At 48.0% G+C, this 19,373-nt stretch overlaps 2 protein-coding genes across 2 annotated transcripts in view; one reads left to right on the top strand and one right to left on the bottom strand.

Annotated features, from left to right (window-relative positions):
* Positions 1-19,373, top strand: part of UBE3B (ubiquitin protein ligase E3B) — a 36,704-nt gene that overhangs the window by 950 nt on the left and 16,381 nt on the right. The window contains exons 2-15 of the mRNA XM_080650751.1: positions 3,243-3,345; positions 5,110-5,291; positions 5,450-5,570; positions 6,868-6,927; positions 7,082-7,186; positions 8,302-8,398; positions 9,431-9,516; positions 10,357-10,439; positions 11,199-11,304; positions 11,588-11,708; positions 12,667-12,844; positions 14,365-14,531; positions 15,637-15,804; positions 18,163-18,334. Coding sequence (XP_080506877.1) covers positions 5,131-5,291; positions 5,450-5,570; positions 6,868-6,927; positions 7,082-7,186; positions 8,302-8,398; positions 9,431-9,516; positions 10,357-10,439; positions 11,199-11,304; positions 11,588-11,708; positions 12,667-12,844; positions 14,365-14,531; positions 15,637-15,804; positions 18,163-18,334 — 1,625 coding nt within the window. The 5' untranslated portion in view covers positions 3,243-3,345; positions 5,110-5,130. The remainder of the gene's footprint in view (positions 1-3,242; positions 3,346-5,109; positions 5,292-5,449; positions 5,571-6,867; positions 6,928-7,081; positions 7,187-8,301; positions 8,399-9,430; positions 9,517-10,356; positions 10,440-11,198; positions 11,305-11,587; positions 11,709-12,666; positions 12,845-14,364; positions 14,532-15,636; positions 15,805-18,162; positions 18,335-19,373) is intronic.
* The window catches only part of ZNF202 (zinc finger protein 202), a 40,135-nt gene continuing 36,972 nt past the window's right edge, over positions 16,211-19,373 (bottom strand). The window contains exon 11 of the transcript XR_013959587.1: positions 16,211-18,367. The gene's annotated coding sequence lies outside the window, so the exon portion shown is untranslated. The remainder of the gene's footprint in view (positions 18,368-19,373) is intronic.

Here is a 19,373-nt window from a genome sequence, read left to right as displayed (position 1 = left end):
AGAGTTGGATCTGAGTTCAAATTCAGCAGCCTAGCGACCCCTGACAAGTCCTGTCCCGTCTCTACATTTCATTTTCTCCCCGTGCAGGTGAGATTGATAACAGCACGCAGCTAGGTTGTGGTGGTCATTAGACCTGGCTGCCCAGCTCCTCCCACCAGAGGCAGAATCCTTCTGGGCTCCGTCAGCAGTTGGTATTTATGGCGCCTCACCCTTGAACAATACTCTTTGGAGTCTCGTGCTCTTTCAGAGTCCCCGTGAAGGTGGCCTGATCCAGAGAAGACCGATTTTGAGCAGGTCCCGTGGGAATACTGAAGTAAAGGAGAGTCTGAGTCTTGTCTCTTCTTATTACCATAGTGGCTGTGACCCTTACTGATGGTCTAACCTGGGCCCTGGGGGATACTAAACCATCTCACAGGGGTGCTGTTTCATTAGAGGAGACCACTTAGGAAGGACTTGGCCCTAGTGCAGGGGTGGGCAAACTTTTTGACTCAAGGGCCACAATGGGTTCTTAAACTGGACCGGAGGGCCGGAACAAAAGCATGGATGGAGTGTTTGTGTGAACTAATATAAATTCAAAGTAAAGGAGCGGAGGGGAGAGCAAGAGAACCGGATAGAACAGCCGGATCCAGCCCGCGGGCCATAGTTTGCCCAAGGCTGCCCTAGTGGGTGCTCAAGCAACATGTTTTCGTTTGCTTTTCATATGATCTTGATGATCACCAACCTCTTGTCTCCTAATCGTCCCACCTATATCACTGTTGTTTTCCTAACTGGATTGTAAACTGCTTAAGGACAAAACACTAAACTCATTTATATGCTATTTGTTCCCAGATGCTTTTATTAATATTTTCTCATTTAATACTAATGACAGTTTTATGATGACTAAATGGGGGTATATCAGAAGGGTAGATGTTTCATTTAACCTTAATTTAAACCTTTTGGCAACCCTAGGAAGTAGGTATGTTACTATTATTACTCCCAATGTACAGATAAGGAAACTGAGGCCTAAGGAGGGTAAGGAACTCCTCCTTAGGCAAATGAGGTAGAATCAGAACTAAAAAGAACCAAGGACTACTTTGTCCGATCCAAAGCTTTTTCTGTTACACACAGCCTTCTCTTTGATTCTCAGTGGCATTTGCCAGCGTAAGCACCTAACAAATACTTCATAATGTGTTTTTATTGATGAATTACAGTAGACAATATAGGTGGAATAGGTGAATAAGAAAGAACGAGAAAAACTGCCAAGTATAGGCTATCATATGTTGTAAACAGAAACCAACATATAACATTGCTGAGGGGATGGTCTCAAGGAAGGGCTCTTCTCCTGAGCGGCCCCCGGGAGAAGTGAAAGTTTGAGATCCAGCAGGTCCTCAAATAACATCGTTTTGTTCAATGTCGTTTCATTATAACATTGATGAGATGCCATAGGAACGTAACCCTTATTTATAGCAATCAGCCTGTGGGAAAATTGGTTTCAGTATATGTCATTTTGCCCCAGTTCCAATAACCCATAGACGACGTTAACCAAGGACCTGCTGTAGTCTGACAGGCACTTAGTCAGTTTGTGTGCAGCCTCCTATTTTCCCATTAGGATTAGGCTCCCTCTCCTGCGCCTTCTCTCCCCCCCCCCCCCCCCCCCCCACGTATGAGGGACTGTCTGCATGTTAAGGAAAGCACATAACCACTGTGCTCCTGGCTTGGGCCCAGCTCCTTTGCAGCTCTCAGGAGCTTGAAGCTATTACCCAATCTGATCAGGGCCAGGGGTTTATTGCCCATGTGACCGGATTGGTGAATCTTAGCATACCCAGTCCTGTCTAATGGGTGAGGAATGTAAGGGTCCCAACATTATGCCCCACCCCAAGAACCTTAGTGACAGAAGACTAAAAAAAAAAAAAAATACAAGAAAAACTTTGTGTCCATAAAAATAATACATTAGCCTTGGCCGGGTGGCTCAGTTGGTTTGAGTGTCCCATACACCGAAAGGTTGTAGGTGCATTCTGGGTCAGGTTGGGGGTTTGATCCCTGGTTGGGGCGCATAGGGGAGGGAGGCAGCCAATCAATGTTTCTCTCTCCCTCTCGCTTCCTCTCTCTCCCACTTCTCCCTTTCCCTCCCTCTTCCTTGCTGTCCCTCCCTCTCCCCATCTCCCTTCCTCCCTCTCTAGAAATCAATAAACATATCCTCGGGTGAGGATTTAAATTTTTTTTTAAAATAGTAATAATAATACATTAGACTTACTGTGCTCTGTCAGCCATCTCAGTAGGTACTTGATGTACATCATCTCATTTAGTCCTCATGCTTGGCCTCTGAGCTAACCAATGGAGGAAGACAGGCTCTGAGACATCACCCGACAGTACATGGCAGAGCAAGGGTTCCTCTCAGTACCATGCTGCTTCGCCACATGCTTCCTGTAGAAAACCTAGAAAACAGACCCAGTAAAGAAGCAAAATTTCCCACAATGCCATGCTCTCAAAACAACCACTCTTATGTAACATTCTGGTATATTTCCCACCCCAGTTTTTTCTCTGTGTGCATTTTTCTTTTTCATGTTATTGGAATCATACTGGGCCACACAATTTCTTAGGCATAAAGTTTTCAATGTTGTTAAAAACGTCAAACATTATTTTCAGTGGCTTTTTAATATTCTGTCCCTTATGTTATTCTTGCTTACATCACCATGCATGTAAAGTTTTAATTCACTAACTTCTTTGGGATTATAGTTGACCTTTGAACAACACAGGGGTTGGGGCACTGACACCCCCCTCCATGCAGTTGAAAATCCATGTATAACTTTTGACTCCCCCAAAACTGAACTACTAATGGCCTACTAGTCACTGGAAACCTTACTGATGACGTAAACAATCAATTAACACATTTTTATATGTTAACATAGAATGTACGGTATGCCTACAATGAAGTAGGCCAGAGAAAAAATGTTAAGAAAATCCTAAGAGGAAATACATTTACCGTATTTATTGGAAAAAAATCCGTGTTTAAATGGACCCATGCAGTTCAAACCCATGTTCAAGGGCCAACTGTATTTTCAACCAGTTTCCTTACAACGGTGAGGACTGTGGAGCTAAAGTTTAACATTTAGACCAGACATTAACTAAAGAGAACGCCGTGTTGTTGTTTTTTAAACCAGAGGCACTGAATGTATTACTTTTACTCGGTGAGGAAGATGTATGACGCCCTACCTATAAAACTTAACCCTAAGTCTGGATTTTTTTTCTTCTGCTTCTGCCAGCGAGGACAAGCTCCTCTGAAGTGAGAAGCTACCCGTGGCTGTGAGTCCCCTTCGAGATCACTGATGATTACTTGGCATTTCTGCGACACAGGCAGGTCCTCAGGTGAGCTCTCTGGACTTCCCCTGCTGGGGCCGAAAGAGTGAACGATTCAGAAGCCCTTCTCTCCAGTCTTCTTACTCTCCCTGCTGTGGTCAGGCGGACTTTGTTCATTTGTCCTGAGAATGACTGATGAGCCATGCACATGTTGGAAAAGACTTGTTTAACAGATGTGAAGCAGTGTTGAAAAGGGGTCACAGAGGTCCCTCGGTATGTCGACATGGGAGGAGTCTCCTGTGACCCTTTCATTCTTTTCTTTTTTTTTTTTTTAATATATTTTATTGATTTTTTTACAGAGAGGAAGGGAGAGGGATAGACAGTTAGAAACATCGATGAGTGAGAAACATCGATCAGCTGCCTCCTGCACACCCCCTACTGGGGATGTGCCCGCAACCAAGGTACATGCCCTTGCCTGGAATCGAACCTGGGACCCTTCAGTCCGCAGGCCGACGCTCTATCCATTGAGCCAAACTGGTCAGGGCGACCCTTTCATTCTTGATGATGTTTTCATGTGGGTGCTGCTGTGAGTGAAATAACCTAGTAAAGGGCTTGTCTTCTAGAAGTCTGGATTTATAATAATTTATTTCAGTGCTTTTGTCAGCTGGACTGATTACATATTTTGGACAGAGTGACAAAGTTATCAAGCATCTAAAGAAATCATCTTAGTACGGGAGGTTCCAGGAACCAGTACTATGTGCTCTAGGCTGCTAGCCAAAGCCATTCCTATGGGAAAAGAGTTATTGGTGACTGAGATAAAAATGGGTAGCCCTGGCCAGGTGGCTCAGTTGGTTGGAGCATCGTCCCATGCACGAAAAGGTTGTGGGTTCGATTCCCAGTCAGGGCACATACCTGGGTTGTGGGTTCCATCTCTGGTCGGGGCATTTATGGGAGTCAACTGATTGATGTTTCTCTCTCACATCGATGTTTTTCTCTCCTGTCCTCTAGCTCTTAAAAAAAAAAAATGTATCCTCGGGGGAGGATTAAAATAAAACAACTATAATGGGTAATTTAGAGCCTCTATCCAAAAGTACCAGCCAGTGATGGGAGAGGCTCTGCTCAAAAGGTTCAGTGGTCCTTGGTGGAATGGGATCAGTAGGACAAAGGAATAAGTTACACGTAAAGCAAAACGTATTCATTTTAATGGATTGTCTTGCAGTCTGAAATCATGTACCTTTGGCTTTTTGTTAAAGCGATCCTTTAAAAAATGAAACACTTTTTTAGTGCTGGCACAAGGCAGGTACCAGTAAATATTTGTTGAATGAATGGATGAATAAAAATAACAGCGACGGTAAATATTCACGTTTGGTTTTTCCCTCAAGTCTTGACTTGGCAAAATAAAAGCGGACTGATGGTGTTGGCTTCCCAAATATTGTGGACTGCTCCAAAGAATTCAGATATCTAGGGACCCTTGACGTAGAGGGTGCATGGCCTGCATTAGAAGTTTACGGATGGGATTGAGTCATGCTTTGTTCATTCATTGAACAATTACAGAACCCATGCCCTGTGCCAGATGCTGTGCATTTTCTCTCAAGAAAATGTAATTATTTAATACAGGAAGGAGCACTGCTGCTCTGGCGAGCTGCATGAAAAGAGCCGATAGGAACTGGGAATTGTGCCGGGAGAGCTATTAGCACTTTGGAAGGTGGTGGAGGGCCCCGAGTAGCTCTCTGCTGCTGCCCACACCCCTGCCCGCCTTTTGCCCTTGAACCCCTTTCTGTGCGTGTTTCTCAAACAATGATCTACACCAACGGCTCGCCATTTTCCTTGCAGGGTTTGTGCAAGCTTGCAAACATGTTCACCGTTTCTCAGACCTCGAGAGCATGGTTCATCGATAGAGCCCGTCAGGCTCGAGAGGAAAGGCTTGTGCAGAAGGAGCGGGAGCGGGCGGCCATCGGGATTCAGGCCCGCGTGCGGAGTTTTCTCTGTCGGAGGCGACTACAGAGGGAAATCAGGTGGGTGCCAGGAACTCCTCAGCACGTTTTTCTCTTGCTCCCAAATAATAGCAGGAAAAGAAGGCATTTTCTCCAAGAGTTCTGAAAAAGCCTTCCGGCTGCTGGGAGCTCCTAATGAAAAAAGTTTTGTTGTTGTTTTTTACCCTTCCCTCCCTTAGGAGAGAGATCGATGAGTTTTTTAAAGCAGATGACGCTGGGTCCAGTAGAAGAAGTGCACTTTGTATTTTTAAGATTGCCAGGAAGCTGCTGTTCTTGTTCAGAATGAAAGAGGATAACGAGGTAAGATAACAATAGCAAACACACATCGTCCTTTCTGTCTGCCAGGTCTTTTGTAAATACAAAGGCATCCCGTCCTTATGGCAGCTCTCTGGGATCGCAGCTCTCTGCTACTCCCACATCCCGCCCTTTTGTCTTCTCGGGGCCTGATTTGCAGGGATTACGCCCAGTGCTTCTGGACCTCCTCACAAATCGACTCCTTTTCTCATTGACTATTAAGAGCACTTGTTGGATTCAAATGCATACAGGGGCCAGGCAGGTTAGGTGAAAGAGTGAAAGAAGCCATTGATGAGATAAAACCTAAGTCATAATACATGGAAACTCACAGTGGTGGAGAGGACCTCAGAAGGAGCGATGGGGTCTGTGGCATGCCCAGCCAGAGGGGGCACGGCCTCTACTCCTCTTCAGCCAGTGGTGGACCCTGATTTTTTTTAAAGAGATGATGGACTTCTTTATGCTCAGTTTCCTCATTTGTAAGAATTGGTAGCTAATTTCAAATTTTTTTTAGATCCTGCAAACGAAACAAAATATACTGGTTGTACCTTTGGGATTAGAATTAGCCCAGAAAATACAATTTGAGGAATCAGTTATCTGTAATAGTCCTAACAATACATTGAGGAATGCCTCTGGAGATCAGGGTTACCATTCATTGTCGCTAAGTGTCACCTCGTGGCAGGCCATCTGGTAGGCACTGGGGCTCCAGAAGGAAACAAGATGGGCAAGGTCTTGAGAGGGAGGAGCACGCTGGCAGTGAGCACACGTCACGTAGGGGAGGACGCGGTAGTTCAGAGGGGCGGGGCGGCCGCCCAGGACCATGCCACTTTTGAGGATGGGTCCAGGGTTGGGACTGCCACAGGGTAGTCTGGTTTTCAGCTTCCACTTTTCTTCCTTTTGCATTTCAAGATAAAAAATGATGATCCGACAGTCTGTGAGGCAAAAGTCAGTGTCCATGATGCTACGGAATGGCCAACGGGAGAGCAGGATTTAGGAGACAGCTGCTAGCCCACAGGGGTCCACGCCCAGTGTGCCAGTTGAGTTTGTTTCTCAAAAGGAGCGCCAAACTGGATTTTTATATGAAACATACCAGTTTCTAAAGGAAATGCAGGGCTCATCGAGTCAGTGGGCCCCCAGTTGGAGAGCCTTTCTTTAGCCTTTTTGATCCTCAGTTCCCACATCTGTAAGACTCGCTGTGAGTCTTCGGGCATAAAGCCTACACATGCCGGGTGCCCACCAAACACTTGCTCCTTTCCCATTTGTATTAGTTGCGGAAGTTTATGACCCCCATTCTGCCTCTTTGCAGAGATTTGAAAAGTTGTGTCGCTGCATCCTGAGCAGTATGGATGCTGAGAATGAGCCCAAGGTGAGTGGGGTGGGTGTGGGGTTAAAATAAGCCTTATTGGCTGCTTATCTGTCCATTGATCCTCATCGCCTTATCTGGCGCTGGCCAGTAGCTAGAACATATGCAATTTGATCCCTGTAACTGCCCATAACATTTCCCTTTCTCCTGCTTGTAGGTATGGTATGTGTCCCTGGCTCTTTCCAAGGATCTCACCCTCTTATGGATTAAACAGATCAAGGACATTCTGTGGCATTGCTGTGAGTTTCTTGAGCAGCTCAAGGTAAAATGAAACTCGATAAATGTATCCTTCCCATCTGGGGCCTTTAGGATGTAGTTTCTGAGCAGGGGCTTGGCAAGGCTCGGGTAGCAGCTGAGCGATGGTGTGAATGTCAGCAGAGTTCCCAGGGATCCGTTCGGAAAAGGCATCGGTGAATGGCTCTCGTGGCGTTGCCCAGGCAGTGAGCCACAACCCGCCTGTAAGGAGAGGGAGGCATTATGGCACATAGCAGTGGTCTTTCTATTATCTGCTTTGTGCTCCTGCATTCCACAACGGATTTCTCTTTGAGAAGAGACACTTCTGCTTTGAAAAAAAATTAAAGTTCATGCAGAGAAACACACATTAGGAGACAAGAACACCAGAGCTGGAGCCAGGAATATCTAAGTGTAGTCCTGAATCTGCTGCTGATTCTTCATGTGGCCTTGAGCGAGTCACTTCCCCCCTCTCATGCTCTGAGAGCTCTGGGGTTTCAACTAGATGGTCTCCAGGGTCCCTTGTGGTGCACATGCTCAGTTTCTGAGCCTAGACAGGAATCAGGCCTTTCCCCAGCCTGCTCTTGTGAAACCGTGTATAACAACAGCCAGTATTAGAGTTATCTTTGTGCTGGGCGCTGCTCTTAGTGCTTTATGTACATGAATTGTTTATTCCTTACAACAGCCATACTATCCCTAGTCAACAGATGAGCAGTCCGAGGCACAGACAAGTTAAGAAACTCGCCCAAGGTCACAGCTAGGAAGTGGTAAAGGCAGACGTCTGAACCCAGGGTCCCTGTTATGCTCAGTTGCATTTCCACTCTGTTGCTCCAGGGAACGCCTGCACATACACATGCTCCTAATGCATGTAAAACCCGCAAGCCAGCGCTGGTGACCTTGTTTCCCAGGATTCTCAGTGCTCCATTCCGGGAGCACTTAGATTCCGCAGGCCATCACTCGTGGGTCAGAATCCTGTTGTTTAACTCCTGACAGTGGTCATCCCCTAAGAGACAAAGAAAAAGAATACTTACTTATAACCTGACTCACTGCTTGAGCCTGAGAACACTCAGCAAAGTTACAGAACGGTTGCTTCACTGTCTGGGGCTGGGGGGCGTGGGTCTTCACCTTCCTCTTCATTGTTTCCAGCCTGAAATCCTACAAGACTCCAGGCTCGTCACACTGTACCTCACGATGCTCGTCACCTTCACAGACACTTCAACGTGGAGAATTCTCCGGGGAAAAGGTCTGTGGGACTTGTTCAAAGTCTGTCCGAAGTAGCAGAGCTTGCGCATCTTTTCTACTTTGTAAGAAGCACTTTTGCCGCCACCAGCCCCAGGGGGGGCACTCGTTAAGCCTTGCCGTTTCATTTGGTGAATCATTCGGCAGCCAGTAATTCTCTTTTGGCCGTAAGATGTGCACTGTAATGCTGCCTCCTTCCCTGAATATTATGCTTAGCTTTATGTTTTTCATACAGTCACTTCATCCATCCATTCAGCAAAGAGCCTACTGTGTGCCATGTGCCGTGCCGGCACTGGAGGTACAGAGGCGGCCACTGGCCTCCAGGGCTTTACCTGCTGAACTGCAGCTCACAGAACTTAGAGGCTGGTGGGGAGACGGGCATTAAAGAGAAGTCACATGCATATCCTCCGTCGTGACAATAGTGTGAGAAGTGGCGCTCAGAAGGAAGAGAAATGCGAGTTTAGTGGGGCAGGGACAGCCTTGCCCTGCTCTGTCGGGGCTCAGGCCTTCCTGCAGAAGTGACAACTGAGCTCAGAGCCGGGGGGAGAGTCAGAGTCCCCGAGTGAAGAGGGACAAAACTCCGAAAGCCGAGGAAACTATGCAGAGGCCCCAAGCAGGAAGGAGGGTTTATTTTAAGTCATTATCCTGGATTCTGGTGAGTTCTGGGCCCTGCCGGGAGCTTACCTCTCGTTGGAGAGGTGGCAGCCACAGAGCACAGAAAGTTCCAGGCCCTCGGAGGGAAATGAAAAAGTGCTCTGGAGCTCAAGGCCGGGCCCTTACTGCTGGCTGGGGGAGTGCTGGGCCCCGTCACCTGAGAGGCAACACTTGAGCCGGGCCTTCCGGGAGAGAGAATGCAGATATGCAACATCTCTGTGGACTCTGGTCCCAGACCCAGGGGAAGCGGGAAGGCAGGCCAGGGAGCATCTCGCTGCCTGCGGCCCTGGCCTGGGGCTCGGTTTTCTGTTCCACCTAAATAGTTCCTCTTGCGGCCAGAGGTTTGTTGGGTTTCTTTCCTCAGTCTTTTTTCTTTACTTAGGTGAGAGTCTCCGACCAGCCATGAACCACATTTGTGCAAATATAATGGGACATCTCAACCAGCGTGGACTTTACTCTGTGCTGCAGGTCTGTGCCCCCACCCCGTAATGTGTGACCTCCTCCTGTAACTGGTGACCTCACTCTCCACACCTGAACTTGGTGTTACATGTTTGGTTTTGACACATCTGGCGCCCTCCTCGCAGAAATACTTTGCAGGAGGAGTTTAATGCTCAGTGTCCTCTCCTACCTTCCCCGGCCTGGGTCACTGTGGTTTGTGTAAAGGGGGCGGTGGCCCCAGGATCCCTTCAAGGCGCTCTGTCTTTGGCTACAGGTGTAATCCGGTCACTTGAAATTGAAACAGAGGGAGGAGGCCTCAGGCTTGTTCCCTCTGGCTCCTCCTTGGTTGGTGTCCGGAATTAACTTCCTGGCTCTGTCCTCAAACAGCCTCTGTCCACACTGCACCTTTTGTGCCAGCCCATAGAGCCAGGCATGGTCAGAAGCCAAATTGGTGTTCAGAATTCCTGAGAAGCGGCACTGATTCAGCCATGGCTCTGTCCTGATGTGGCTCCGTTTGCTCCTCACACAGGCGACACTGTCCATAGGTCAATGCAAATGGGTCCACTTGACACCATAACTCGGAACTGCTTCTGAAATCTAGCCTGTCTTGCAGTTTGAAGTCTGGTCTTTGTATCAGCTGTTAATTTTTTTAACTGTTTATTATTTAAAAAATTAAACATATCATTTAAAGGTGAAGGGGTGGTATTAATGAACCTCCATCCCATTACTTTTCTCTCCCCTCATTTTTTAAAAACATTCCAATATAGTTTTTTAGCCGAGGCACTCATTTTACTTTCATGCTTCTTTTTTTATGAACAAATGAATACAAAGTTGGCATCACCCCCTGACCAGATAAAATGTTCTTTCCAGATACTGTTAACCCGTGGCCTGGCCAGACCCCGGCCTTGTCTGTCCAAAGGCACTTTGACTGCGGCCTTTTCTCTGGCGTTGCGGTAAGTAGGAAACGTACTTGCTTCTGAAGGGCCGCACGTTGTTTTAAGGCGTCTACACATTTGAACTGACTCCTCACCACATTCTCTTACTCCATCTTATAGATGAGGAAGCGAAGGCCCAGAGGGTAAGCCACTTGTCCCTGGTCACACAGCAGCAAGTGGCAGGGCCAAGAATTAAACTCAGGCCATACGACTCCAGAGCCCCCATCATTACTCCTTATTCTTTAAACTTGCTTCACACATTGGGCACAGCTCTGTACTCTAAAACAATGTATGTTTCTTTAAGTAACGGTACATGGGAGCCTTCCCAGGCTCGTCCTGCTCCTTCCATTAGCTGGGACCCTGTCTACCTGGTACCTGGACCGCTGGCCCTGGTTTCTGCCTGTGCCTCTCCAGCTCCCTGGTTGCAGCCCCAGCTCTCTATTGGCTGAGACTATACATTCCACTTCGTTGTCCCCCTCCCCTGCTGTGCTTAACAGAATGGATGCGCGCCCTGTTCAGTGCACCACTGACAGTGCATTTGTAGAATTTGTCACCCGAGGGGGCTTAAGTACAACAATTATGAGTAGGCTAAAGAAAGATTTTGATGACATCATGTCAGTAAAACTTCAAAACTGATTTTTCACAGCTGTGTCACATGACTGTACTGTCGCTGACTCAGCCTTCCCTTAGGGGGTGTCCCCATCATGGGAATCATAATTTCAAGGGCTTTGGGGGAGTTGGTAACCTCTCTGAGTACAGTGATCTGTCTGTGCCCAGCCCTGTGATTGCTGCCCAGTTTTCAGACAATCTGATTCAGCCATTCCTCATCCACATCATGTCTGTGCCAGCTCTTGTGACTCATCTCAGCATAGTGACCCCTGAGGTAAGTGGGCTCTGAGTTCCCCCATTCCATATTTTATTTCCTTAGAAATTAGAGCGTAAACTGTTTTCTCTGTTAATTCCCACCTCTTCCCTGATTTTTCTTCTACATCAGTAGCCACTGTCCACACACTATTGTTAGTAGCCCAAAGAGGTTCTCGTCTTTGTTCATCTTGGTGATCAGTAGCATGTTTGGCTCCTGGGGGGTGACCTGCAGGGCTCAGGTTCATGCTCCCCTGGGAACTTCTTCGTCAGCTTCCCCTCTGACAGTCTGTAATTGTTCCCAGCGCCTCACTGTGGTAGAATCTCATGACATGCTTCGTAAGTTCATCACATTTTTAAGAGCTAAAGATCGATGCCGCGATGTCTGTGAGAGTTTAGAAGGATGCCATACGCTGTGTCTAATGGGTGAGTAGCTGAGGCTGGATGTGATGGTGTCCTGGGCATCGGGAAAACCCCAAGTGGTTTGCTTTTCACCTTTCTGGAGATGAAGAGCTGTCTTTATTGATGATTAGAAGTGTTCACGATAGAAAACGTAACCAGATAGACAGTTAAACTAGACATGTACAATGGAAAACCACATGGGAAACAGGTCCAGCTTGGAAACTGGTTGAGTGAGTGTAAGTGAATGTTAGATTTTAGCCCTTAGCCTCCTGGCAGCCAAGGGAAAATGGAAAACGTGATGAGCGGCCTGGATAATTCGCACGTTGGGAGAAGGGAGGGCGCAGTTGGGTCGGGCTTAGATTAGAGCAGGCCTGCATCATCTGTTTACTGTTTTCATTGTAGCTCAAAGGGTTTGTGGATAGAAGCATTTGAAAACTGCAGACATACATAATTCTCAGTGCCTAACATAGAAAAAGGTTCTTAAGGCCAAATTTTAGGGGAGTCCTCACACAAGGCATGTTAAATAACTGGTTAACTTTGAGTAACAGTGACTTCCCCGGAAATTCAGATATTCTTCAAAAAGGTCATTTCTTACGTTATGTTTGTTTTAAAAATCTTAGCGTAATAGTAAAATGTCATACTAGCTAATGTCACATCCCTGTGTGCCAGACATTCTACATGTCAGTCCGTAAGTCTTCACATCGAGAGGGGGATCGTTATTCCAGTCTTACAGATGAGGAGATAGGATGGGAGAAGAGGGGTGAGGGTCACACCTGGCCTGGGGCAGAGCCAGGATGGGAAGCCAGGCCAGCCTCGGTCTCAGCCCTGCACCACCTGCAGCCCCAGCCCTGACAAGTGCCCTCCCCGGGGAATTCTTCCTGCACACAGACACGGCTGCCTGAGCCCCAAGCAGAGAGCGGACCTCGAGGTGATGAAGCGTGTCTGTCTGGGCCCCGCGCCCTCAGCCTTATCTCTTTTGCAGGCAACCTCTTGCACCTGGGCTCCCTCAGCCCCCGAGTGCTGGAGGAGGAGACGGATGGGTTTGTGAGTTTGCTCACGCAGATGCTGTGCTACTGTCAGAAGTACGTGACCCAGAAGAAATCCAACCTGACCCACTGGCACCCCGTCCTTGGCTGGTTCTCCCAGTCGGTGGACTATGGGTGAGTCCTGGGCAAAGCCCGGTCCTTCCTGCCTCTCTCCCCCACCTCTCCCTTCTTTCTTCATTTTAGCTTATGTTGTTTGTTTCTTATTGTAAAAGTCACATATAGTCATTGTGTAAGTATAAGTGAGAACGTAAGAGAATAAAAATCATCTCCTAAGACAACCTGTGTGCACTTCCGTTCAGTCTACATCCTACCAGTTTTTTCACAAAAATGGGATCGTATTAACTTGTATTTTGTTCTTTTTACTTGGTAAATTACAAGCAATATCTATTAATACTAACTTTCCTTCTTCAATGTCATTTTATTGATTGCCTAGATTGCCACATTTTGGGGAAACTAAAATAAGGTACACGATTCAAAGGGAATAGAAGTCACTCCACATATTTTTCAGGAGGTGGAATATAAATGTTAACGTTTTTAATCAAGAACTCAAAAATATTTTTTTAAAAAACACCTCTAGAAGACAGAGGTGAAGTAAGGTGGCATCACAGATTTGAATGTACACCCTGGGCTGAAATAAGTGGGTCTCGGGACCTAAGGCGGTGTGTTCCTCAGCTGTTTTCCTTTCCATGTCTGCCTGGGGCCTGGGGTCCCTGCCGGGGACTCCTGAGGCAGAAAACTGAGGGCCCGGGAAGGACATCCCCAATTTTCTCCCTTTTCCTTGTGCCTGAGTGGCATCCAGTTAAAAAGACTATTTACCAACTGCCGACCAGAGCGCCGCCCCAGACCGAAGAGGATGGAGGGGCCTGTGTGTTGGGCATCGGGATGTTGTGGACAGAGGGTGGGGCAGACTAGCACCAGGTGAACAGCCTGGGCTCAGCTGCACCCGTTCTCTGGGGGCACCTTGACAGTCACTTCACCTCACTTTTCTCATCTGCAATATGGGGTACAGGTGTCTCAAAGGGATGAAGGACATAAAGCATGTCAGAGCCTCCCGCAGGCTTGGCCCATGTTCAGTGGGTGGTGGCCTTTACCACTGTGATGCTGGGAGGCATTTAGGGTCTGGCGCAGGGAGGTGATGAAGGCGGGTTTCAGGGTGTGAGTGATGCTGGGGTGCAGTACGGAGTGGAGAAGGGAGCAATCGAAGGCAGGGAGACTCTTAGGAGAATGGAGAGTTAGCGGGGTGAGGCCAGGCGGGCAGCTGGCAGTGAACAGGACAAGACGGCAGGCGTGAGATGGCTTGTCCACTGAGGTAAACAGGATGGAATCGGGGTGAAGGCAGATAAAGGGCGTCTGGGAGACGCTGTGACGTGGAGCGTGGGGACGGAGGGAGAGCAGTAGTGCTGTTGGCAGCACAGGAAGTCTGGGTGGAGCGACAGAGAAGATAAGGGGCAGTGCCTCCCACATCAGGCCTCAGCAGCAATTTGTGGATCCCCTTTTCTAAAGTGTCTTATTGACCATGTTGAGTGGCAGGTCCTGCTACACCTCCCAGTGCCAGGCCCCTTAGGGAACCGCGGGGGCTCTCCCTGGCCCTCCGCCGGTGGACCCAACACCCCTGGTCTCCTTTTCTCTCCCAGCCTCAACGAGTCAATGCCCTTGATCACCAAACAGCTGCAGTTCCTGTGGGGGGTGCCTCTGATCCGGATCTTCTTCAGTGACATCCTGAGCAAGAAGCTGCTGGAGAACCAGGAGCCGGCGGCCCACGTGCAGCCGGCCTCCCCGCAGAACGTGCTTCCCGTGAAGAGTGAGTGGCTGGAGCAGGCCCGGCCGTGGCTGCGCGGGGCTGAGGTGCAGCTCTGAGTGTCCCGGGGCACCTGCCCGCTCTGTTCCTGTGACCCCTCACCTCTCCCACTGATCTGGAAGCTGCTTAAATCACTTTACATTTAGCACAACAGTGACAGAAAGTCCTTAGGAATAGAAAACAGGGACCTGGGGATAGAAATGGGTGAACAAAATCAAGGTCGTGTACAGAGAATGTCCAGTGATAAAAGATCCGTGAGGGCCACCAGCGTTTTCTCTGCACTTCCATTTGGCTCTGAATAGTCGCCAAAATGAAAAGGGACTTGGGACCCTTTCTTTTCATAAATACGAGGTCCTGTTTCTTAGGGGAAGTAGAGCTTTTCTGAGTTCATAATTGTAAAATCTCCCGCGTGGGACTCCTGATGAAGGGGCCACTGGGTCACTGACTGGCTTCCAGCTCAGCAGTGGGTCCTGTGGAAAGGGTTCTTGTGGCCCACTCTGATGAACGGAAGGAACTGCCGCCAACACACGCTTCAGTGGAATGACCTGCCCGATTTCCAGGTGCGGGCGGCTTTTCTTCTGCCAGCCAGTGTGCTGAAGTCCCATCTCGCACCTGTCAGTGCCCATGGGCTCGGCGAATACAACTTCTGCAGGATATTCATGGGAAGCGTCAAAACAAGAGTACAGTGCAGCCCCAAGCTGAATATCCATATGTGAGGTTGACGCCCCTTCTTCCGTCTCAAAGCACAGGAAGTTGGGGATCCACCAGGCCTCCCTTTCCCCCTCTTCCCCCCTAATATAGTCCTCAGAATTTTTACCTTTGTGGGTGCTGAAGTTAATGGTTCAGTAAAAGGATCCCTTGTAAGAATCGTATTTTCTGATTCTGAAGATGTCTTTGGGTTTTACCTAAAATCCTGTTGTTAATGTGCTTCTAATTTATCCCAAGGAGATGACTTGAATCGGGCGGCAGCCCCACTGTCTGGCTGTGGCTGTAAATTCGAAGCTTTACTGCAATGCTCTTCTCTACGGGGTGGAACTTGGCAGCTCCTGCACTGCCACTGGCTGAACTTGGAACTTCCGCTCACACGTTCCTCTTCTCTCCGTGCCAGATCTCCTGAAGCGTGCGTTTCAGAAGTCTGCGTCGGTGCGGAACATCCTCAAGCCCGTCGGGGGCAAACGCGTGGACTCTGCAGAGGTGCAGAAGGTTTGCAACATCTGCGTCCTCTACCAGACCTCGCTGACCACCCTGACCCAGATCCGGCTGCAGATACTCACAGGTTTGCAGGCCCAGGGCCTCTTCTGGCTCATGTTTAGCTGACAGTTTTGCTTGGAACGCTGGATTTCTTCTGGCATCCTTGAAGGAGGGTATTTTTGAGCCATTCTTAGAGGCCGAGTAGTGGATCAGCTCAAACTAATCTCAATCCCGGCATTTTCAGTTCATTCCTGTGACTTGGCTCTTTATTCTCATTATGAAGGACTATTTGCTTTTATTTATTTATTTATTTATTTATTTATTTGTTTTGTTTTGTTTAAAGTATTACACATAGTAGTACATATATATCCTTTTTTTCCCCCATTGACCTTCCCCCAGCCTCCCTACCTCCTGTTGCATAGGACTATTTGCTTTTAAAAAGTTACTTTTTTTTTAATCCTCACTTGAGGATATTTTTTCATTGCTTTTTTAGAGAGAGTGGAAGGTAGGGGGAGGGAGAGAGACAGAGAGACATCAATGTGAGAGACACATCGACCTGCCACTTTCTGCACTCTCCTGACCAGGGCTGGGGGATGAACCCGCAACTCCTTGGTTCCCAGGCTGATGCTCTAACCACTGAGAAACACTGGCCAGGGCAAAAAGTTACTTTTTAAAAAATTTTAACGGAAAACTAAAAAAGAGAGGGAAGCTGAAAAAATAAAGCTTAAGCCACTCTTAATCCCACAATCCAGACATGACTACCTGTGCCTGAGTGTGCTATTTGTATATATATTTAGACTGAAATATATAGTTTTGTCCTTTCCTTTCCCTTAGTCACCTGAATACGCATTTTATCATGTCAGAAATTCTTCAGAAACCTCGCTTTCATAGGCTGCATAATACATCACTGCATGGACATGCCCACCATTGTCCTTTTTAGCTGAGCAAGGAGGAAAGTCCCCTCTGAGAGCAAAGAGTTGGGCATCGGGGGCTTTAAGTGGCAGTGCAGGAGCTGGGATGAACTGGTGTCATGAGGACAGAGGTCTGTAAGCCATGAAGCTGTTGACTACATAAAGGATTCACAACCTCTCTGCTGCATTTTACTTTTGTTTTAAATCATAAATTCTTGCTGCTTCTCCCTTTCACACTTCCTCATCTTCACATGCTCACAGAGCACCGTGTATGCCAGGCACTGAGGGTGCAGAGGTGGAAAGAGCCAGGGTCTGTGTCCCCAAGGGGGTTATATCCTAGTGGGGAGACCAGGCATAAGATGGGGCTGTATGCAGTGTCATGAAGGCACTATGGCGGTGGAGTAATGAGTGACGATGCAGGCTTGGCCTGGAGGAGGGTTGATGGTTTGGCAGATGATTCTTTGTTGTGGAAGCCACCCTGTCCATTGTAGGATTTCAGCAGCCTCCAGCCCCTACCCATAGGTGCCAGGAGCACCTTCTCCTTCCTCCTGGTTGTGACACCCATACCTGTCTCCAAACATTGCCAAGTGCCCCCTGAGGACAGCGGAACTGGAGTAGTGATGGAGATGGAAGCAGGAGGATGTGTGATGTTTCAGAGGCGGGTTGGACTTGAGGGAGTGGGGCCTAACAGTTTCAAAGATGATGCCAGGTTTTTAGCCCAGTGACAGTGTGGGTGGTGCCATTTGCCGAGCGGGGGATGACCGGCTGGGGGCAGGGCTCCTGGGCTTGGAGAGTTCTACCATCAGGAGGTTAAGATGTCCTCTGCTTCCCCCTGGCCACTGTTCTTAGCGGTTAGAGTGTCAGCCCAAACACGAAAGGGTCACAGGTTCGATTCCTGGTCAAGGGCACATAGCTGGATTGCAGGTTCAATCCCATGCGTGCAAGATAGTTTCAAGTAGGTATCAATTAACTACTGTCTGTGGGCCAAAGCCAACCACTACTTGCTTTTATAAGTAAAGTTTTATTGGAACAAAGCTACATCCATATTGTCTAATAGCCGCTTTTGTGCTGTAATAGTTGCACTGAGTAGTTGTGACAGAGATTGGCCGACAGAACCTAAAAACACCAACTCTGGTGCTTTCCAGAAAGAAATTTGCTGATCTCTGATTGAAAACACACACTCGAAGTCAGACAGACCTGGGTTTTGCTCTTGGCTCTGACACTTCCTGGCTGTGTGATTTTGAGCCACTTAACCTCTCTGGCCTTCACTTTAGATAACATTGAGTTTCACCCTGGAAAGGAGATCATGCATGTAAAGTACTTGGAATCGTGTCTGGCACATAGTAAGCACCCATTACATGTTAGCTCTTATTATTCTCGTGGTGATAATGATTTTCTTGGAAACTGCACCTTCTTTCTCTCTCACACACTGAATGTTCACTAGTAGGTGTGTTTGTCTCCCTGATGGGTCAGGAAATAATGGACCAGCTGGAGCCCCCACCTGAAGCTTGGGTTTCTCTGTCCTTTTCCAGGTCTCACTTACCTTGATGACCTGCTGCCCAAACTGTGGGCGTTTATCTGTGAGCTGGGGCCCCACGGAGGGTTAAAGCTCTTCTTGGAATGCCTCAACAATGACACTGCAGAGTCCAAGCAGCTCTTGGCCATGCTGATGCTGTTCTGTGACTGTTCCCGGCACCTCATCACGTAGGTTGACTGCTGCGGGCCTGAACTCCTTCCCTAGAATGCAGGGGCAGTAAGGAAGCAGTTACTGATGCGATTCCTGCTAAGGTTTGGGCCCGTGCGGCAGGGTCCTCTGCTTGCTTTTGTAAATGACGTTTCAGAAGCATTAGATGAGGAAACATTTGCAGAGTGGGTGGCACATATTAGGGCTTCAGCAGCTGTTAGTTCCCATCCTTTCAGGGAGCTGGTCAGCGCCACTGAGTGTGGGCTTGGGGGTTTCTTGGCTCTGGGTCTAAGGAACTCGACCATTGACTCGCTGTGCCAGTTAGTTTACTGGAAACTTTCAGAGCCAGGGAGTCAGGGTGCAAAACTTGGCTCCACCACTTACTGAGATGCCCCGGGCAATGGAGGTAACATTACCAGTGTGATAGGGAATGAATGAGAAAAGGAATGTAAGGTACTCAGTACAGTGCCTGGCACACAATGAGAAATTAACAAATGCTAGTCCCATTTAGTTCCTTTGTCCTTTAAGCTTAGTCTTTTAATTCCACTTTTCCCCCAAAAGGCTGGTGAAAAATAAGATAGGATGGACCTTAGGCAGTTATGTTCAGGCTAGAAGCATTGGCAGGAGGCCTCAGGGGCTTGTAGGTGGCAGATTGGGTAAGAATCATGGAGGGAAAGGCTCAGTGAGAGGTTGGAGGAAGGAGCAGGGTCCATAGCTGCTGGTGCAGACCCTGACCTGCTGGGTCATGGGTGACCCAAGAGTGACTCCTGTTCTAAAGGGAATGGAGCCGTTTTAGGATATTTTCAGATAGAGCTGAAATACAGAGCAGGGCTTATTGTTTTCTTCTTAACTGTATTTTTAACTTTTTACTGGGGACAATTTCAACTCAATAGGAAGTAGAGAGAATATAGTACAATGAACTCTCATGCACCCATCACCAGCCTCAACAGTTAACTCATTGCCAGTCTTGCTTTATCTATACGCCCACCTGCTCTCCTCTCCTTCATTATTTTGAACCATATCCTAGACATTTACTACTTTATCTGCAAATTTTACAGT

The sequence above is a fragment of the Plecotus auritus genome (assembly GCF_963455305.1).
Source record: "Plecotus auritus genome assembly, chromosome: 13".
Lineage (NCBI taxonomy): Eukaryota > Metazoa > Chordata > Mammalia > Chiroptera > Vespertilionidae > Plecotus > Plecotus auritus.
The sequence above is the reverse complement of the archived record's forward strand: the minus strand, read 5'-3'. Positions and strand labels throughout refer to the sequence as shown.